The 22,174-nt window shown below is 39.6% G+C and overlaps 1 protein-coding gene across 24 annotated transcripts in view; it reads right to left on the bottom strand.

Moving 5' to 3' along the window:
* Nucleotides 1-15,779, bottom strand: part of ZMYM2 (zinc finger MYM-type containing 2) — a 94,439-nt gene extending 78,660 nt beyond the window's left edge. For 2 of the 24 annotated variants that reach the window (XM_070239420.1, XM_070239431.1), the window contains exons 1-3: nt 15,189-15,489; nt 14,330-14,397; nt 13,460-13,617 (exon numbers count right to left, since the gene is read on the bottom strand). Coding sequence is in view for 3 of the 24 variants with exons in the window: in XM_070239435.1 (XP_070095536.1) it covers nt 14,330-14,397; nt 15,482-15,700 (287 nt within the window). In the remaining 21 variants the exon portion in view is untranslated. Of the gene's footprint in view, nt 1-13,459; nt 13,618-14,329; nt 14,398-15,188 lie in introns of all 24 variants that reach the window. The other 22 variants (XM_070239421.1, XM_070239429.1, XM_070239422.1 and 19 more) reach the window with 19 other exon arrangements.
* Between the last annotated feature and the right edge of the window lie 6,395 nt (nt 15,780-22,174).

Genomic DNA, 22,174 nt, shown 5'->3' with positions numbered 1-22,174 from the left:
CAAAACAATTAAAAAATAGTCCAAGGACTTATACAGATACTTCCCCAACCCCGAAGAAGATATACAAATAAGCAAAAAGCACAGGACAAGATATTCAACATTACTAGTCACTAGGGAAATGGTATCAAATCAAGAGGAGGAAATACCATCTCACATCCCTTAGGGATGGCTACTGTCAAAACAAACAGACACAAAGCAAGGAGTGTTGCTGAGGCCAAACTGATTGGTTGGTTAGTTAGCTGAGGAAACTGGATCCCCTGTGCACTGTTCATAGGAATGCAAAAAGGTACAGTAGCTATAGAAAACAGTATAGAGGTTACTCAAAAAGTTAAAATTTGAATATATGATCCCACAATCCCACTTCTGGGTATATATCCAAAAGAACTGAAAGCAGGATCCAAAGAGATATTTGCACATTTATGTTCACAGCAGCACCGTTCACAAGAGCCAAGAAGTAGAAGCAACCAAAATGTCTACGGGCAGATTAACAGATAAACAAAACGCAGTTCGTACAATGAAGTATTATTCAACCTTAAAAAGAAATAAACTCCAGTTACATAGCTACAACATGGATGAACCTTGATGACCTTATGTTAAGTGAAAAAAGACAAACATTATATGATCACATTTATATGAGGTACCTAAATAAGTCAAATACATATAAACAGAAAATAGGATGGTGGTTACCAGGGGCTGAGGAGGAGGAAACGAGGAATTGTTGTTTAATGGGTATAGAGTTTTGGTGTTTCAAGATGAAAAAGTTCTGGATATCTGTTGCATGACAATGTGAATATAATACTTAAATACTACTGAGCTAGACACTTAAAAATGGTTAAGATGGTAAGTTTTTTGTGTGTGTGTGAGGAAGACTGGCCGTGAGCTAACATCTGTGGCAATCTTCCTCTTTTTGCTTGAAGAAGATTGTTGCTGAACTAACATCTGTGCCACTCTCCCTCTATTTTATATGTGGGATGCTGCCACAGCATGGCTTGATGAGCAATGTGTAAGCCCATGCCCAAGATCCAAATCTGCGACCCCCGGGCCACAAAGCAGAGCATGCAAACTTAACCAGTATGCCACCGGGCTGGCCCCAAGATGGTAAATTTTATGTTATGTTTTTTTACCACAATTGAAAATAAAAAATAAGGAAAAAATGACACACTGTTTCACAGCACTAGGATAGATATCATTTTTTTAAAAAGGAAAATAACAAATGCTGGCAAGGATGTACAAAAATTAGAACACTTCTGCATTGCTGGTCAGAATGTAAAATGGTGTAGCCACTGTGGAAAACAGATTGCGGGTAGCTCAAAAAGTTATACACAGAATTAAGGGGCCAACCCCATGGCATAGTGGTTAAGTCTGGCACACTCCACTATGGTGGCCCAGGTTCCTGCGATCAGATCCCAGGCGTGGGCCTACATCACTCATCAAGCCACGCTGTGGCGGTGACGTACATACAAAATAGAGGAGGACTGGCACAGATGTGAGCTCAGGGCAAATCTACCTCAAGCAAAAAAAGAGGAAGATTGGCAATGGATGTTAGCTCAGAGCAAATCTTCCTCACCAGAAAAAACAAAAACCAAAAAGTTACACATAGAATTAACATATCATCAGTCAATTTCACTTCTAGGTATATACCCAAAAGAACTGAAATCAGGGACTCAAGTGAGTATTTGTGCACCAGTGTTCATGGCATTATTCACAATGGCCAAAAGGTGGAAAGAGCCCAAGGTTCCATCAACAAATGAATGGATAAATAAAATGCAGGTATACACACACAATGGAATATTATTCAGCCCTAAAAAGGAAAGAAATTCTGATACATGCCACAACATAGATGAATCCTGAAAACACTATGCCAAGTGAAATAATCCAGACACGAAGAGGCAAATATTTTATGGTTCTACTTATATCAGGTACCAAGAATAGGTGAATCCAGAGAGATGGAAGGTAGAAAAGAGGCCACCAGGAGCTGGGAGGAAGGGGTACTGGGCTTATTGTTTAATGAAATATAGAGTTTATGTTTGGGATGATATGAAAGTTCCGTAAATGGATAGTGATTATTTTTGCAAAACATCTGTGAATACACTTAATGCCATTGAACTGTATATGTAAAAATGGTAAATTTTATGTTAGTATATTTTACCAGAATTTTTTTTAAAGAAAAAAAATAGAAGACATCTCTATGAGGGAAAATAATACCACAAATACAATGATTAACTAAGAAGAAAATATTTGCAACTCATATTCTAAAAAAAGGAAGACAAAGCAGTCCTACAATCAATGAGATAAATCAACAACCAAAGAGAATAACAGGCAAAAAAAATGAACACAGCTCACAAGAAAAGGAAATACAAACAGCTCTTAAATCTATGAAATGTTTAAGAAAACTGCAAATTTAAACTCTAAAGGGCCACCAATTTTCTCACTACACTAAGATCAAAAGGTTTAACTATGTAATAAGTCTCATACTGTAAATCTGTGTAAATTAGTACAACTTCTATGAAGGGCAACTGAAAAAAATATTTCTTTGACCAATTCTACTTCTAGGCATCCTTCCTACAGATATATTATGTCATCTTTTTAAGAACGAAATGTAGAAGGATATTCATTGTAAAGTTAAAAGATTGAAACACTCACAATGTCTCTCAACAGACAACTGATAAAATGAATGACGATAAAGACAAGCAATGAAATACTATGCAGTCCTGGAAATAAGGCAGCTCTAAACCTACTTATGTACTAATATGGACCAACCTCTCATAAAAATTAAGTGCAAACAAGGTACAGTACAATGGATGAACACACACACACACTCATGCACAGAATATCTCTAGGTAAATAAGAACACAACAACAGTGTTTTGCTACTAGGGAAGAGAACTGTGTGGATGGGTCGGGGGAAGAGAAAAGAATCTTCTCAATATTTACCCTTTTGTACCTTTTAAATTTGGTACCATACACTGGGATTTGATTAGGGTTTCAATGAATTTAGAGATTTGGAGACAAAAAAACTAACATTTTCACATTATTGAAGTCTCCTTTTGCAGACATATGTCTATCTTTCCCTTCTGGTTTTCTTGTACGTCCTATGGTATCATTTTACAATTTCCGTCATAAAAATATTGCATATTTGTTTTACTTATCTCCATTTCCTGCAATAGTGAAATGGATTTTTCCCATTATGTTGTAAAATGTTTACAAAGCAAAGAAATACCATAAATAAGGTGCAAAACTATGCAAAATGAAAAGATATATACATACATATATATTTATAACAGATATAACAATGAATTGATATCCATACTTTAGAAAGAACACAAATTCAAATGACAAAAATTTAACTATTTGATAATTTCCAATGTTCGCGAGAATGTGGAGAAACTAATGGAAATGCAGTCAATATAGTGGTCCAATGGAAGGCAATTTGGCAGTATCTATTAAAATATTTAATACGCATATACTCTGACTCTGAAATTCCTATTCTCACAATCTCCCCCCTAAAGAAAACATACATGAACCCAATGATACTACACAAATATTCCATGCAGCATTACCTCTAACAAAAAATTGCAAATAGACTAAATATCCATCAATAGAATATATAAACTGTGTTAAATCCATGACACGAAATATCACATAACAGTTAAAAGGAGAGATCTTTATGTACTAATTCAGAAAGATATCTAAGACACACCACTAAGTGAAATAAGCAAGTTGCAGAAAGATACGCGTACTACACATTTTTAAAATGCACACACAAAATTACTATAATTCTTATGAATACATGTTCGTATATGCACAGAATAGAATCTGGAGTGATATATACTAAACTGATAATACTACTCATCTCTGGGGACGTGAGGAAAGGAACCAGGGGACCAATGATAGATGACAGAGATTATTTAACATGTCCTTATCAGATATCTCAAACAATGCTACTCTGGCTTTAGAAGTTGATAGGAATCATTTAAAAATCCAATCAAGGATTATGATAGAGTCTAGACAAAAATCTCCTTTGATTTAATAAATAAATGAATAAATAAGTTAATTCATTCAGATTATCACTAAGGCACAGAATTTCTAAAGATAAGGAATAATCTCTCCTTTCCCATAGGACCAAAATTTAACTGCAAGGTACTTTCAAGCAATTTTAACTTTCTTTGGGGATCTCATCCACTCCCATGATTTTAAGTAATACGTCAATACCTTGGACTCCTTAACTTATCTCAATCAAGATGTTTCAAACCCCACACTACCTCCTCCCTACATCTAGTTATTTAACTTGCTCTTTCATATTTATCTTGCTCTGCACCTCCTCCAGTCTTTGCCATTTGGGGAAGTTATATGGCTGGCTACTCATACCAGAAATCTGAAGGTCACTCTTAATTTCTTCTCCTTTCTTCACCTACAAACACACCATCCCCAAGTCCTATCCTCTTTCCAAAATAAATCTTGAAACTGTCCACTTTTATCCCCCTCTTCTGACACCTGTCTAGCCCTAGAAATCCACCATCATTTTTCTGCTAGATTACGGACATTACCTACTTTATTCCTCAGAGTACCTAAAACTCTATTTAAAAATTAAATCAGACAACACCAGTCACTTCTCACATGGTTTTCCAGTGCACTTAAGAGAAAACCTAAGATTCTCCCCTGCCCTGTAAGATTCTTGCCTAACTGGATTCCTGCCTACACACTAGGCTCAATTTCAGCACTACTCTTCCTCACCTTGCTCATTAAGCTTCTGCTAAACTAAGTCTTCTTTTACTTCATGGAAGGGTCTCAGGGGTCCTTTGTGCATACTCTTCCTCTACCTGAAGGGTTCTTTTCCGAATTTCTTTCCAATCTCAGCTTAAACATCACTCCCTCAAGATCCTTCCCTATCAAACACTTCACTAACCCATCCCTGGTCTAAATTAGCCTTCCTTGTTATACTCTGCCGTCATCATACATATTTCCTCAGCTGCACTTATCTAATTTGTAATTATGTTTACTTGTAATCTGTATCCTCCATTAGACTGTATGTTCCAGGAGGGCAATGATATGTTCTTATTTCCTATCACTGTATCCTCTCAACTTAACATAGTGTCTAGCCAATAGTTACTGAATGAGTATTTTTCTCTAGTAAAGAGACAGAAGAAATAACTTTTCTGGGGTGTTTTTTGCTTCTCTCTCCTATACTGTCCCCTCCAATGGCATTCTAGCTCTACCCCTCACCTCCCTTCTTGTGTGCCAAAGGACAATCACTTCACCTTGAGCCTCAGCTTCCCCGTTGTAAAACAGGAAATTAGGATAATTTCCTCAAAAGATGAAACAAGAAAAAAAATCTCTGCCTTATGTCTTTGGTCATGATTTTTTATTACTTCTATACTCAATCTACATAATTAGTAACATGGTCTGATCGTAGTCCCTAATTAAAGGTTATCATACCCTATCCCTTTCTTCCTCTTAACCAAAGAAGCTAAATAAACCCACACTTCCTTCTCCAAACATAGTTTAAAACGTATGACACAAGTAATCTTCAACCGCATACGTTAACTTGGAAACATTCATTTATTCTTATGATACTTGGTATTCCAAATCTATGACCTAGTATAATGATTGGTTTTGATACCAAATTTTCCCTATTTTTGATTTGTTTAATAATATTTCCCTATTTTCCCTGTTTTTGATACCAAATTTTCCCATGTTTAAATATGATGGAGTAGAGGGCTTTAAGAAGAATATTACCTTCTTTACATAAGTTCAAAGGTTCCATGATTAAGACCTCATCTAACCGAAAGAAGCAACAATACTTGTCTCAATAAGCAAATGAGACCATAGAATCAAAAAGGCTAGACTTTAAGTACTAAGAATTTATTTCTCCAATACAGGTCATTTCTAAATAAAAACTATTGCCTCCATTTCATAAGACTCAAAACTCAAAACAATTTTTACCAGCATTCTTTCCCAGAGATATATTCTTCAGATGTTCACTGATGGCTCTTAAAAATAAAAGGAATATAAAAAGAATATGGAGTATAACAAAAAAAATCTGTTTTTTCTCCCTTGACAAATTTAGAAAGTAAATAGACAATCATATCATTTATAATTTAATGTAGTTTTGTTTTTTAAACTATCTAGTAAATATTCAAAGCTCTGTAGCAAAGGCACTCAGTAAGTCTTGTTTTATTTTTCCCTTTATTCAACCCCTTCATAATTTGAGTTTGGCTTTTTTTGTCTCTGAATTTCATGACATATCTAATATAACAATAACAACTATAACCATTTATATAAGACACACTTGGTACCACTCATCACAACTATGTTAAAATGTCTAACAGATAGCCTAAAAATATTATCATCATCCCATTTCTCAGATGACTTTTCTATTGTGTGTAATCAGGTAGCTTTCCTATGGCATATAGCTCTTAGGCGGCAAAACCAGAGTTCGTACTTAAAGTCCACATACCTTTCACTATACCACATTATCCCTCAATCATATAGAACTGAGACTGTTCTAACACACTGACCACTAGAATTCAAACATTAACCAGTTAAAACTTTTGCACCATCAGGACAGGGAAGGGATTTTAACAATGTCAGACTTGTGTCAAAAATGTCAATTGTTGATAGTAATAGTGTATATGCAAGATATTAGTGTGATGAACGGGAAAAAATCCTAAGACTATCTTTAAAAATGTAAACACCAGCTTCAAAAGAAATGGGATTATGGAGGAACTTTCATTTTCTAGGTCACATATTTCTTTACTACTTAAAGATTTTAAGGGCATATTTTATTTTTATAACCAAAATATTCTTTTAAAAATTGTCCTTTCTGGGGCTAGCCCCGGTAGCTGAGTGGTTAACTTCAGTATACTCCGCTTCGGCGGTCCAGGTTCAGTTCCCAGGCACGGACCTACACCATCTGTCAGTGGCCATGCTGGCAGTGGCTCACATACAAAAAAGAGAAAGACTGGCAACAGATGTTAGCTCAGGGCAAATCTTCCTCAGCAAAAAGAGGAAGATTAGCAACAGATGTTAGCTGAGGATGAATCTTCCTCAAAAAAAAAAAAAATCATCCTTTCTGATATGCATACAACTATTCATTTCTATATATTGCCTATTATGCTTCATTGTTTATATTTATTCACTTACATGACTATCTCCCCAAACTGAACACTGAGAAGCTACCTAAAAATCACATATAACATTTGCTAATTGATTTCTTTTCAAGGGTTTAAAGTCCACACTTAGTTTGCACTTTGTTTCACATGCTAACAAGAATCTCTCAAGTTTCTGCAAAGTGAGGGATGTGATCAGACTGGGCATTAGGAAAAACTAATCTGGCTGTAGACTGGAGTAAGGAACAGGATGAAAGTGTCTTATAAATATAATTCCCTATTTTCTAATACAATAGACTAAGGTCAAAGTACAAAACAAAACAGGAGAGAGCTGAGTACCTTAGGAAATAAGGGCACTTAAAGGTCTCAACATGCAACAGTCTAATGAGGGGAAGGGAAGGAGATGGTCAGAAGTATAATACCATGTTAAGTTCGAAGTCCCAAAAGTCAATAGAGTTTCAAGGAACATCATAATAAATTTCAAATGTTACAGAATTAAGAGAAAAAAGGAACTTAAAGATTTGGCAATTAAGTCACTAATGACCTCAAAAGAGCATATCTGGTAGAGTGCTGAGAGCGCAAATCAGTGAATTTGTTTTGGAAAGAATGAGAAAAGGAACGAGTTTGGAAGTTTGAAAAAGGTGCAGAGATTCTGGAGGATAGAGTGTTATAGCATACTAAATAACAATACACTAATGAAGGAGTCAGCAGAGGAAAGTCAGTGAAGAGGAAGATATAAATCCTCCTCTCTACTATCAGATGAGCATTCAGTGAGTTTACTGTATCAGTGGTGGCAACAAATTCATGATGTCTGGTCCATACGTACAGATCAAAAATCGGAGCTGCTACAAACTGAACACCTACTACTGACCAGTCACATAGCAAACATTATTTTTAATCCTTACCTTGTAGCAATCTCAGGAAAGCAGGCATCACTACACTCATTTGTCAAATAAGTAAACTAAGGCTGAGAGGTAAAAGGACTAACCAGAGATCGCAAACTGGTAGATGGTACAGCAAAATTGATTTTTCAGTTTTACTGAGGTACAATTTACATATGATTATTTAAACAAGAAGTTTGATAATTTTTAGTAAATTTATATAGTTATTCATTTATCACCACAATCTGCTTTTAGAACACTTGCATCACCCTGAAAGTTCATTCGCGAGCAAGGCAGATTTGAACCCCAAACTGTCTCACTCCAAATGCATGTCACGATGCAAATCCCCTAGCAACACTCAAGTGACAAAAATGGATTTTTTAGACAGAAAAACTGAAAAATTAAGTCCCACTAGTTCCCTTTCCATGTGAGGCCCCAACATACCACTAGAACTGTACCCACATTCCATGATCTCACCAAATTTAAGTTTACTAAAATTTGGATAAGCCGCGTGTTGAGTATAGCAAAATTAGAACACAGGATGCTATTACAGACACTGTGTGGTATATTTAAAAAATGCAAAAGGAATTAGGAAAGGGAAAGACAAATGAACACAAGTCCAGGAAGAAGGCAGGACAAAAACAGCTACGTAAGGACGTCAAGGATGGAAAACGTGATATACAAATGAAGAGAACAAGGAATAACAGAAATCAGAAGTTTGTGTCCTAGAAGACAGACTAACTTAAACAGAAGCTTCTCTTTGATGAGCAATGCAAAACTGTTTGGAGATATATAATGGAATGACTTCCTAGGCAGGAGTTAAAACATTTGATTAAGAAACAGGATGATACAATATTAAAACAAACAAAAATAAAAATAGAAAGTGAGACAATATTCACAGTAATGAAAGTTGTAAAGCTAAAACTAGTTTAATTTTATAGTAATGATTTTATATAACTAATTAAAACAAGGGAAAATTTTTCATTACTTCACAAACACACACAGAACCATGAACGTAAGAATTTAGATATCATGTTAGGGCCAGAAATAATTAAAATAAATTAAAATAATTAAAATAAAACATGACAAGCTTTGAAAAAAATACGAGTATAAATCTAACACAAAAGGATAAAGTAAAAATTTCACTTACTAAATTTTCACTTCCACTCTAACATTTCTTTAGTTCTATAGAACTAGAAACACAAATCACTAATTTTATAGTCACTGGGCCTAACCAAACTTTACAAATTCCAGATTAGGGCCCTGTAGCGTAGCATTAGAAGTCTAGATGAAACGCTCTTCCAAGCATAGAGCCAAAGAAACTGCTAGCCAACTATTAATGAACACATCTTTTATGACTACTTGATATACAGTACATGATATAATATATAATTTGCTAAATAAATGATTTCTATTTATTCTCAGTCTGGTCCAGCTCAATAATTCAAGAAACATCACTCTTCCCAGGCAAAAGACATGCCTCTTTGAAATGAATAATTATAACTGCTCCAGTATTACAAGAAAAAGTTCCTTTAATGTTTTTAAGTTACAAAACCATAATTTAAGTCCCAAATTCTTACAATAATAAATCCAGACAAGGTATCTAGGTGACTACTGCAAAAATAATACACACATGGCATCGCCATAAAGTAAAAAAGACTGAAGAATCTGTCTCATTGTGTCACATTTTATAAACTTTCTTCTGTCTGAAACCCCTAACTGCGCATTATGATTTTACTTAAAATTGCCATTTTTTCCTATCCAATCTAAATATATAGTTAGAAAGAAATAAGTTTACTGTAAGAATTATAACAGATCTTTCCCAAATTGTTTAACACGAGGTTGCAACAATTAACTCTATTCCTAGCAAATTTATCTTAAAATTACAATTTAACATTAACTTTTAACATCAGAATCAAACTAAAAATTTAATCATTTAAGGATAAAATACTTTAAAGCCTTTTTTTAATTCAGATATAACTGATATATAGCATTGTATTACTTTTAGTGTATTTTTTTTAACCTTTGAACTTTAAATTCACAAAAACAAATCTGACCTTCAAACTCACTAGGAACAGTTAGAGAGGAAAAAAAATCTAAAACCCTCTGGAGAAGTAAGAGAAACCTGATCCTTAGCAGCCTACTGATATTAAAGAGAATGGATGAAATGCTTTAATGATAATTTGGTAACTCTTCAAGAAGGATAAACAAAACGATAATATGTAATATTGAATTAAATATGCAAAAGTTTTTTTAAACCAGAACTATTAACTATTCATTACCTATTTATCCTAATATCCAAAGTTTACTCTTAAATCATTCTTGAAATAGTAAACATTAATAATCACAAGACTGACCAAATCGATAAAAATAAAACCCCAACATTCATATCCTTCTTTTAAATTAAAGACCATGAACTCTTCTTAAATTTTATTACTTCTAATTTTCAATGGACTGCTATGAAGTAAAAATAAAATTAGAACTAAGAACAAATCCCAAACTAGTCACGTGATCAAGTGATTTTGCAAACCTCTCTACACATCATTTTTTAACTCTAAAATAGACTTTTCAATGGTTTACAAAAATTTATCCTGCAGTTCCAAAGTGCTGCAAGTGTTGTGCGTAACTTGATCCAAAAAATTAATATATTTTAAAATATGCAATAAAACAAAAGATACACTCAAATGTGTTGTAATCCAGATTTTAACACACTTTAAGATGACCAATTTATCTTGTTACCAAGTAAGTGTTTGGTGTTGGCGTTCTTAATTCTCCTCCCATCTCTACTGTAATAACATAAACCAGATTACAAAGTGACTTCTTTAAAAAACAGCTTGCAGATATAAAAATTTGCAACTCCAACTGTGTAAAACAGAATTTTCTTGCTGGTATACAACCAAAATAAAAAATAAAAATAAACTATAATTGTTACCCAGAGCCCCACAGTTCAAAATTACAGATTTATCCAACAGCAATTTTTCTCACCGACAACTTTATAGGTCTTACATACTGGAATTGTGCATAAGAACTTTCAGATTTGACTGTTTCAAAAGTCTAAAATCCCAATTCTACGCACTGACAGGAACAGAAGAAAATTAACCAACTGAAATCAAAAAATGGAAAATACATGGAGTCAAAGCAATGTCTCCATCTACTTGTTTCCAAAGTTAAAGTACCCTACATAAAATACTGTTAGAGAATCCAATGGGAGGAGACACCTGCGTTTGGGTTCACCTTGCGTTCCCTAAAAAAACACACCCAAGTTGCATATGCCACAATCTTCTTATAAGTGTTACTCCATATAAAACATGTTATGAATATTACTAAAAGGGCACAGACAGATATCAGTGCCTAGAAAGGCAAAAAATAGAAAATTTCTAATTATATCACACCTTTTAACAACAAAGATAGAGCTCCAACATTTCGCACATATTCTTTCCAATACAGTAATACCACAGCATCTGATTAAAGGTTCGCTTTGTCTCAAATGCACTAAGTTTATACACTTTTGTAACTCAAACAAGGGCAAAATACAATAAAACTTTAAGAATACGAACACTGCTGTACAAAGATGGTATATCAAATTCCATATCCACATAAAAGTCTGAAACATTTATGTTCAGCATCCGTGTGATATGTGAGTGATTCAGAATTGTCTTACCCCGTGAGGTACAAAAGTCCAGCCCATGAAATTATATAAAAGTAGAACACGGAGAAGTAGGGACCACCCTGTATCTTTCCCCCAACTCTTTAAAAGGACAGGTGGGAGAAGTGGGGAACACATACTATTAAGGATGCACTAAAGAAGGTGCCATAAATATGCAAAGTATTTTTGACTGTCAAAATATGAACTAAGTACTACATCTAAAAGCACCTAACTCACATTAAGTGCCCAATAAATCTAAGTATAATAAAAAACTTATTTAGTCAAGGTCAATTAAAAATTGTCAGGTTATCTTCAACTTACTGTCTGGCACATTAAAGCAGCATTAGTTGATGTTTTTAAGAAAAGGAATTTTTAAATTCTGAGTTAAATCGTTATTTAACATTTGGTATAATTTGAAAGAACCATGGCTTTCCTTAGTATACATGTGCTGACATTACAGAAAAGTCCTGATTATACATTTTTACGTTCTCATCTCCAAATGTCTACTAAACATAACCAATTAACACTCTCCCTACCAACAACACAACTAAGAATAAAGAAAAAAATCTGAAAATGCTAACTCTTTTGTGAAAATATGTGATGATAAAATAAGCACTGCCCATCTATCTGAAAGATCTGCTCCTTGAGCCATTATATCTGAATGATCTAATGTCTGCCAAGAGCTTTAAACTCATTAGAGAAGTTATATTCATTCAAGTTACAGTATTTAGGAAACAATTAGACTCTAAATTGTACAAAGACACACTGAAAAAAGAGAATTCATTATTTCTGATTGAAATAGACCCTGTTAGTTTTAAAATAAGACAGTAAAATAATCTAGTTGATAACCATGGTTCTATTATTTTTTAAAAAGGTACTTAGTTAGGGGCCAGCCTGGTGGCATAACAGTTAAGTTCACATGCTCTGCTTCGGCAGCCTGGGGTTCACAGGTTCAGACCCCTGGCTCGGACCTACGTACCACTGGTCAAGCCATGCTGTGGAGTCATCTCATATACAAAATAGAGGAAGATGGGCACCAATGTTAGCTCACATCTAATCTTCCTCAGCAAAAAGAGGAAGATTGACAACAAATGTTAGCTCAGGGCTAATCTTCCTCACCAAAAAGAAAAAGAAAAAAAGGTACTTAGCAAGATTCAAGCATTTTCTACTTGTTTACACACTGTTCTTTACGAAAAGAACACAGGCTGAGAAGATTTTAACCTTGGATTTTTTTCACCATTTCAGTTTCCAAATTTGTAAAACAAGCATATTATGTACTTTAAACCAGGACAGAAACTTGTTTGTAATCAAACTGCTGAAGTTCAAATCCTTTCTTTAACAACTACTACTACCTGGTTTTCTACCTGTGCCCCTGTTACCTCCTCTACAAATTAAGAGTAAAAACAGCAGCTACATCACTGGGGTTTCATGAGATTTAAAAGATTATACGTTAAAAATTAGTTTGGACATGTGTCAGTAATTACAGAATGTAAATGATAGGTACACAGAAATTCAGTATATTACTCTCACTCATAAATGTGAAAGTTTCCATAATAAACTTTTTTTTAAAACTTGGCTTAGATTTGTGGTGGCATACAATAAGGACTCAATACATGCTATTTTTATTACCCTGCAGGCGACTTTCTGAGACTAAAGGAAATAATTTATGGAAGTGTCCTGCACTATGCCTAGAATGGTGTGCATTTGAGCTGCCATCCTCTCATCGTCCTTCACATCTGTATTCAGGAAATATTCATCATCAATTGTCCTTGGTCCCATTTAGGACTTAATATTTAAGCATAAGCTGCTACACTTATGACTTACCTCTGACAGAGATCTGTAAGTTAGCTATCAACTGTCAATGGGCTCAAGAGATATAACGTATCCAGAGTGCTAACTTCACTGATATTTTGTAACTAATTTCAATTGACAGACATTTTGACTGGTCGTTTCTCTTATCATCCAGCACTCCACAAGACAGCCTTAAAATCAACAAATTACAAGCATTAAATGATAATTCTCAGCTAACATATTCAAGAATGACGCATTGAAGACTACTCAGCACAGAAGATGGGGGACATAAGAAAGTAACTAGAGCAGTGCACTGGTCTGATCGGCAGACTACTTGGTGAACAAAGAGTACTACGAGTGGACTTCATGCTCTTTTCTGAGCAAAATATGAAAGAGATCTATCAACTACTAAACCCTGAGAGTTAAAATCTATGTTTTAAATCAACACAAACAAAAAGTTAGTGGTTCTTTCTATTTTTCCAAGCCCTTCGATCAATTATCCATTGTAAAGGAAGAAAAAGTGTTAAAAGATGGCTGCATGCATGCATAGTATTTAAAACGAAATAACTTCAATTCCCACTTTGGAACTCTAGAGGGCACCAGAAATATGCCCTCCTTCACACCACCCCTCCTCCCGGGTAACGTGAGCAGCTGCAGGAGCCCGTCGTCTGGTTGCTGAGGTTGGTATTGCAGCAGCAGGAGAGATGTCTGCAGCGGTGGAAACAGCAGCGCCCACTCCCAGCTGCCTCACCAGTCATTACCCAGGCTTCGCCCCGGGGGCAGCTGCCACCCAAGCGAAAGCTCCTCCCCCTAAAAACAACGAGGACAGACAAGTCCCGAGGCAGAACCCCTACAACCTGACAACGTCCTCTAAGAGCAACAAATCAGAGGCAAAGGACTCACAATGGGAGTGTTTCCTTCTCACTTTCTGCCAAAGATGCACCAGATAGGGTTGAAGGCGATTCCTGGTCCTGGGGTAAGAGGAAAAACGGAAAATGGATCAAGAACATCTAACCAGGTGGGAGAATCAAGCCTTTTCCACCAGGAGAAGGCGGAGAAGGGAAGAAGAGGTCAAGCAGGTTCGGCCCTTCTATTATCACTCTCCAGCACGCGACCAACAACTCCCTCCTACGTAAAGTGGGGCAAAACGGCGTAAAATAAATATTTGGGACCAAAAACCACGTGAGAGGCAAAATCTACAGGGAGGAGGCGGAGGGCAGCGAGCCTGCCCCCGGGAGGGGAGGCGGGGAAGGCAAACGCTGCCTCGACGCCAGCGAGGACGGTCTTCCCTCCTAAATTGGCCCACCCAGCGTCATCCCCGACACTCCGGGCGCCAAACTGGAGGTAAGGGGCGGCTCCCGTCCCCGCTGCGCTGAAACCACCCCCGTTTGCCCCAAGCAGTTGCCCCGAGCCCGAGACTTGCCCCCCCCGCGGTCGGCGACCGGCAGCGCTGCCTCCCCGTCCGCCATTAGAGACCCAGCCAAACAATACGTGAGGAGGAGAGCCGCGCAGCGCAGCGCCGGGCAGGGGAGCAGCGACGGGGGGCCCGCGGGCGCCAGGCAGCACCCTCGCCCCGAAAAACTTGGGGCCCTCGGGCCGCGGCGGACGGGCGGGAGCGCAGCCCGGCAGCGGGAGGGCGAACTGAGGCACCCCTCCCCCACCCTGCCCCCGCCGCGAAGAAAGGAAAAATGCCCCGCGACCTCCCGCCGCCCCGGCCCCGCGGCCCCCGCCCCGGCGACCCCCGCCCCCGGCGCCGCCTCACCCAGCCCGCCCGGCCTCGCCCTCGCTCCCGCAGCCCTTCGGGCCGCACGCGAAGGCGCCTCTGACATGAGCGGAGCCCGGCGCAGCCCCCGAGGCCCCGACGCGGCAGCGGCGACGGCAGCGCGCCGCGGGGGATTAATCCCGGGTCGGTGGGAGGCTCCGGAGGCTGCCCTCACCCATCTCCGCCTCCCCAGTCGCCCCCGCCTCCGCCTCCTCCTCCGGAGGCTGCGCTGCGCCCAGCCACCCCCACTATCGGCGGACCCGGACTGGAAAGACAGCGGGGCTAAGCCTCACCCGGTTCTGGCTGCGGCTCCGCGGAACGAACCTCCCCTCCCCCGGCCCACCCCCCTTCGGCAACACGCACAACTCCGCTCGGTCCAGTCCCGGGTTTAGCGCTGGTGAGGAGGAGGAGGCGGAGGCGGCGGCGGCGCGGCCGAGCCCGGCGAGGCCCCGCCCTCCGCGCCCCCATTGGCTGGAGGGGAGGGCGGGCCGGGGCGCCTCGGGCGCGTCCATTGGCTATCTCTGCCCTCCTTCAGGACCCCCCTGGAGGGGGTGGTCCGAGAGGCTGTCCGTCAGGCGCAGGCCACGCCCCCGGCGTTTCCATTCCACTCCCCCCGCCGCCAGCCCTCCGCTCTCAGCCGCGTCCGCTCCCTCCTTACCCCCGCCTCCTACCCCGCCCCCACCCCGGGTCCGTCAGGGTCAGGCAGCCCGAGCTGCGCTGCCCGTTGCACCGGCCGCGGGCTCGGCCCCTGGGGGACGGGGGACCCTCCGGGGCCCGGAACAGCCCGAGAGGCTGAGGCCGGGGCCGCCTGCCCTCGCTCGAGCCTGGGCGCCCGGGCCGCTGCGGCGGCTCCCGACGACCCTGCCCGAGGAGAGACGCGGCCTCGATGTCCCCAACGCCCTCCCTGGCCAGTTCCTTGAAGCCCCCCGTGAGGGCCGAGCCCGGGCAGGGGCTGGAGCCAGGCAAAGTGGGAGGTTGGGTCAGCAGGTGAAGTGGATTCCCGAACGCCCGGAGGAGAGTGGAAGCGCTTCCACCCTCGCCTCACCCCCGTGGGGAATTGTCCCCCCACCTCCCGTCATGGCTGCTGGAGGAGACGACGTCCTCCATTTTGTCGGGACTGCTGTGGGAACTTGGGACCAGTTCAAACGCAAACCCCGTGGGGCTGGGAAACTTGTCCCCGGGAAGCCCCAACTGGACTCCGCCATTCGGCCCGAGGGGACAGCCCCTGCCTCCAGCGTCTGCATCCGAGGGGCCCTGGGGCACGGCACAGGCGCGACGGCGGGGAGACCCGGACGCCGCTGCCCGCCTCCATCAACCAAGATGGAGGAAGCTGCGGGCGCCCCTGGAGCTGGGCTCCCGCCTGTTGGAAGGCCGGAGCCTCCCCTCGGTGTGTCCCTCGGCGCTGCCGTCCTCCTGCTCCGCAGTCTCTCTCGCTCGCCCTCCCTCAGCCTCCACCCAGCCTCTCCACCGCCTTCCACCCTCTCCTGGTCCTCAACGATTGATGGAGGCTCCACTGCACGGCGCGCCCAGTCGCTTCGCCCGCCCGGGGCCGGCCCCGCCGGGGGAGCGGGGCGGAGAGGCTGCCAGCTGCCGCGCGCCCCGGGGCGGCCGTGCGCGGAGAGGCCACAGCCACCGCGGGGCTTCTCTTTTGTTCCTCGTCTACACCTCCGTCTTGGGCGCACGTCATGGTGCTGTGCAATTTCCAAGATTCCACGTAAAGATGAAAGGGAGGCCTCTTCCGTCTCACCCTAGCGGTTGTTAGTGGGATTACAACGGAAATAAAAGGATGGACAAATTAGACTTCTCAATTTCACGATTATCTAACAGCACTGCTTATTAATAAATAGACGTGTGATGTTACAATTTAAAATTCAACACAGTGATGATAAACATGAAGTTTTTAATGAAGTTTGTCTTCCATGAAGGTCTCAGTAAAGACTGACGTTGACCTCCAATTTATAGACACCACTTGCAGACCATAATCTAGTAGAAATTGAGATTCATTCATTCATTATGAATAAAAAAGTAAAGTAATCCTTCCATCTAGGCCTCACTGCAGTAAATATACTGCTCTTTATTTAAAGTGAAGAATTTCCAACATGTATTTCAACAGCTTTCTCAAAATAGTATCACTTTTATTTTTCAGCATTTTCTTTCTTAATTGTAAAATTTTTCAGTTTTCAATACAATAAAATATCTTTGTAAGACTTTCTATTACACAGTACTGTTTTACACTGACATTCTTGATGTGACTATCTTCACAACAAAAATGTCCTGTATTACCAAATGCAGGGCAACATTGTAATAATTCCATGAAAATTTGCGCCATCTTTTTATTATCATGTACCATCGCAATAGCTTCTGCTCGTGGAGTTTATGGTTAGAAGGCTTGAGCAGACATACTTCCAAATAAGCTGTCTCATGGGCTTCAGTGATAGATTAGGTTGCCACATGCTGTTCAGTTTGAGGGAGCTCTGTACTGCTACTAATTCGCTGGCATTGTTGCTGTTTTATAATTAACAACAAGAATAGTGATTCCAGTAGTATATATTATTCACATTTTGTATTTCTTCGTTCAAATCCATTTGCCCGTGAGACTGTTCACTGGGTTGCCTGCAAAGTATCAAGGAGAATTCTAATTGAGCATTTAGAGGTGGAAAAAAAAGTTCTTGTGTCATAATTTAAAAATTATAATTAATTTTATATCCTAGTACTTTTAAGAACAAATACTTGAATGTTCATAACAGCATTATTCGCAATGTCCAAAAGATATAAGCAACCCAAATGCCCCGTAACTGATGAATGCATAAACAAATGTACTCTATCCAGACAGTGGAATATGATTCAGCCATAACAAGGAATGAAGTTCTGATACATGCTACAGCATGGGTGAACCTTGAAGATAATATGCTGAGTGAAATAAGACACAAAGACCACATACTGTATGATTCCGTTTATGTGAATTGTCCAGACTAGGCAAACCAATAGAAATAGAAAGTAGATTAGTGGTTGTCTGGCCTGGGGAGATGAGGAGTGATAGCTAAAGTGTATGGGGTTTCTTTTTGGAGCAATGAAAGTGCTCTAAAATTGATTGTAGTGATGTTTAGACAACTCTGAATATACTTTAAAAAACATCGAATTGTTCACTTCAAGCGGGTGAATTGTGTGGTATGGAATTATAACTCAATAATGCTGTTACTAAAAATGCGTGTGTGTGTGTGTGTGTGTATGGAGTTATTCTGTACTAATCACAAAGCATACTAAGCATTGCAGGAAGGCAACATGAAGACTTGAGCAGAAGACTTGCATTGCAAATACTCGTTTGGCCACTCAAAACCTTGCGCAAGTTACCTTCTCTCTAAGCCTCAGTTTTGTCATTTATAAAATAAAGTAATACAGCATCATTGTAAGGACAAAACAACTTTGGTGAAAGTGATATACAATGCTGGAAGTTGCTGAGAGAGTAGATCTTAAAAGTTCTTATCAGGGCCAGCCCAGTGGCGCAGTGGTTAAGTGCGCATGTTCCGCTTCAGCGGCCTGGGTTCCCCGGTTTGGATCCAAGGTACGGACATGGCACCGCTTGGCACGCCATGCTGTGGTAGGCGTCCCACATATAAAGTAGAGGAAGATGGGCATGGATGTTAGCTCAGGGCCAGTCTTCCTCAGCAAAAAGAGGAAGATTGGCAGCAGATGTTAGCTCAGGGCTAGTCTTCTTCTTCAAAAAAAAAGTTCTTATCACAAGAAAAACGTGTAACTGTGTGGTCATAGATAACTAGATTTATTGTGGTGGTCATTTTGCAATCTATACATATATTGAACATTATGTTATACACCTGAAACTAATATAATGTGATATGTCAATTGTATCTCAATAAAAAAAATGTTAGGTATAATTGTATTTTTGGAAACCAAAAGCTCACTAGTAATTGAGATACAATATAACAGTTATTCTGAGCACAGCTTAGGAGCCAGACTGCCCAAGTCTGAATAATTCTGCCTTTACCCACAACTAGCTGGGTGATTTTAGGCATGTGTTAACTTTCTAAGCCTTGGTTTTAACATGTGTAAAATGTAGATAATAATTGCACTCTCAGAGAGTTTTTAGGGGGGGATTCAATAAGCATACACATTTAAAAACTCCACTTCATACTGGGTAAGACCTGAAAAAATGTTGGCTGATTTTATTATTAATAACTGAAAAAATAATTGACTCAGTGGAATATTAGAAAAATTCTTTATAATATTTTTGATGAACAGAAACATTGATATCTCTACCATCAGTACTGTGCTAGTGCATAATCCAAGAAACATCATCATCATCCTCGCAATAAATGGGTCAAATCTTGGAAGACGTACATCAAATCAAAGTCTATTTTTTCCTTGAAAAGGAGCTTGGTATAACCTGCCTCATCTTCCCAGTATGGATACTATGAGACTAGAAGTTCAGATAAAAAAATTGTTTGGGGCTGGGGATTGGAGAGCTAATGTAGACTAGCATTCTAACTTTTAATAGTGAAAAGAAAAGAAAAATCAATATTTAACCACTGAAGGCCTTAGGAAAATTTTCTGTGGGAGAAGGAACAAAAGCTGAAGCAAGCTCAACATGGCTGATTGCTATGTGAAAATAGTATCCCTGAGTGCTTCTAATAGAAATAAAAATAATTTTAAATAAAAATTGTTAATCTTAGCATGTTTGACTTTTATTAATTCGCTTGTACTGAATGATGTTTGATATTCTATTATAGCAATCATAAGTTTTAATTGTGCAATTTCACTTAATAAACTGCTTGTATATTACTTATAGTGTCAGAAATTGTTCTGTGTTCATTGGGAATAATAACTCATTATCCTCTTAACAACTCTGAAGTAGTTAATATTACTGTCCCACTTCTACAGATGAGGAAACTGAGACAAGGAAAGGTTAAGGAACTTATCCAAAGTCACATAGCTAGCAAGTGGTAGAGAAGGACTCATGGCCCTAGGATTCTTTTTGTGTGTGTGTGTGAGGAAGATTGGCCCTGAGCTAACATCTGTTGCCGATCTTCTTCTATTTTTTTTTATGTGAGATGCTGCCACAGTGTGGCTTGACGAGTGGTGCCATGTCCGCACCCAGGATCCAAACCTGCTAACACCTGGCTGCTGAAGCAGAGCATGCAAACTTAACCACTACGCCACCAGACTGGCCCTGATTCTTGATTCTAAAGTCCACACTCTCAACTATCTCATTGTGCTGCCTCTCCAGAATAGTCTTCTCCTAATTCTTTTTTGTTTTGTTTTTTAAGATTGGCGCCTGAGCTAACATTTGTTGCCAATCTTTTTTTTGTCTTCTTCTTCTCCTCAAAATCCCCCAGTACATAGTTGTATATTCTAGTTGTAGGTCCTTCCAGTTGTGATGTGTGGGTCATCATCTCAGCATGGCTTGATGAGCAGTGCGTAGGTCCACACCCAGCATCCGAACAAGTGAAACCCTGGGCCACTGAAGCAGAGTGCATGAACCCAACCACTCGGCCACGGGGCTGGCCCCTCTTCTCCTAATTCTTAAAATTTAACTCTTAAGCGTATCATCTTAGATCATTTAAAATACAGCACAAAATAATATATTCTAGAGCAGTGGCTTATAAACTTTTTTTTACCACGACAACCACTAGGCTATATATCATACATGGAGACCCAGTACAAACCCACCTACATATATATATATAACTACATAACTGACGCAAAAGTTTTATAGAAGAATTATTTCCTTTACTCCCACAGATGGATTTCAATATTTTCTATTCTAATCTGCACTGTTTTCTTTTTTTTAAAAAAAAAAAAAAAACAGTGGTTCCAGCCCACCAAATTGATTTCATCGCTTACAAACTATGGTTTGAAAAACACTATTCTAAAGAAAGCAAGTCATGGATAAATTCAAGTTCTAAAACAGAAGTAAAAACAAGATGATATCAGAAACTGAAAGTAATCCAGAATGAACTATATGTTGAAAACTCATTTTAAAAAATAGAGATTTAAGGGGCTGGCCCCATGGCCGAGTGGTTGGGTTCGCGCGCTCCGCTGCAGGCGGCCCAGTGTTTCGTTAGTTCGAATCCTGGGCGCGGACATAGCACTGCTCATCAGACCACGCTGAGGCAGCGTCCCACATGCCACAACTAGAAGAACCCACAACGAAGAATACACAACTATGTACCGGGGGGCTTTGGGGAGAAAAAGGAAAAAATAAAATCTTAAAAAAAAAAAAAATAGAGATTTAAGTTGCCATTCTTCCTAAATATATGAAATACTTATTCCTTCTGACCGACATACTTTACACTTTATGAAACTGTAATGCAGCTAATTAACAATGTCTCTGGAAAAGCAATGCGATGATTTGGAAGCAGATGCCATTGAAGTTGATGCTGATGTCACCATTTGTTAGCTTTGTGACCCTAGACCTTTTTGAGCCTCAGTTTCTTCAGTAAAATGAGGGAATTGTGCATACTACGCTCCTGAAGGGAAAGCCCCTTCTCGCTCCTTATAGTCTTCTCTTCCCTTGGATCTCAATGCCTCCGCAAACCCTTTCTCACTTTTCCAGCTTATTATGAACACTCCTTTCCTCTCAGTTCCTGTGGCTTTTTTATTAAACAATCAAATATGTTTACCACTATGCTCTTCATAAAGATTGCTTTTCAGTCCCCTTTGCCTGGCTGCCTGGAGCGTGGAGACCCATGATGCTCCTCATTTTATCTCCTGGCAGCATTGCCTACCCAAGTGACTTCTAAGCTTTAAAGGTACTCACTGGAAAACAGAAGCAAATTTTAAAAGAGAAAATTATATTAGATGATTATGGATGTCCTTTCCAGCAGTTAGATTCTATGACCTTATAAAATCATAAACAGAAAATAATTATTTAAGGCTTAATATTTGCCCATGTAAGGGCTCCTTATATTATTAACTATTATTTATTTGAGTTTCTGTACTAGAAACTCAAGAGATTAAAACCTAAAATC

This window comes from Equus caballus, chromosome 17 (genome assembly GCF_041296265.1).
Source record: "Equus caballus isolate H_3958 breed thoroughbred chromosome 17, TB-T2T, whole genome shotgun sequence".
Taxonomy (NCBI): Eukaryota; Metazoa; Chordata; class Mammalia; order Perissodactyla; family Equidae; genus Equus; species Equus caballus.
This window is presented reverse-complemented; position numbering and strand designations above follow the sequence as displayed.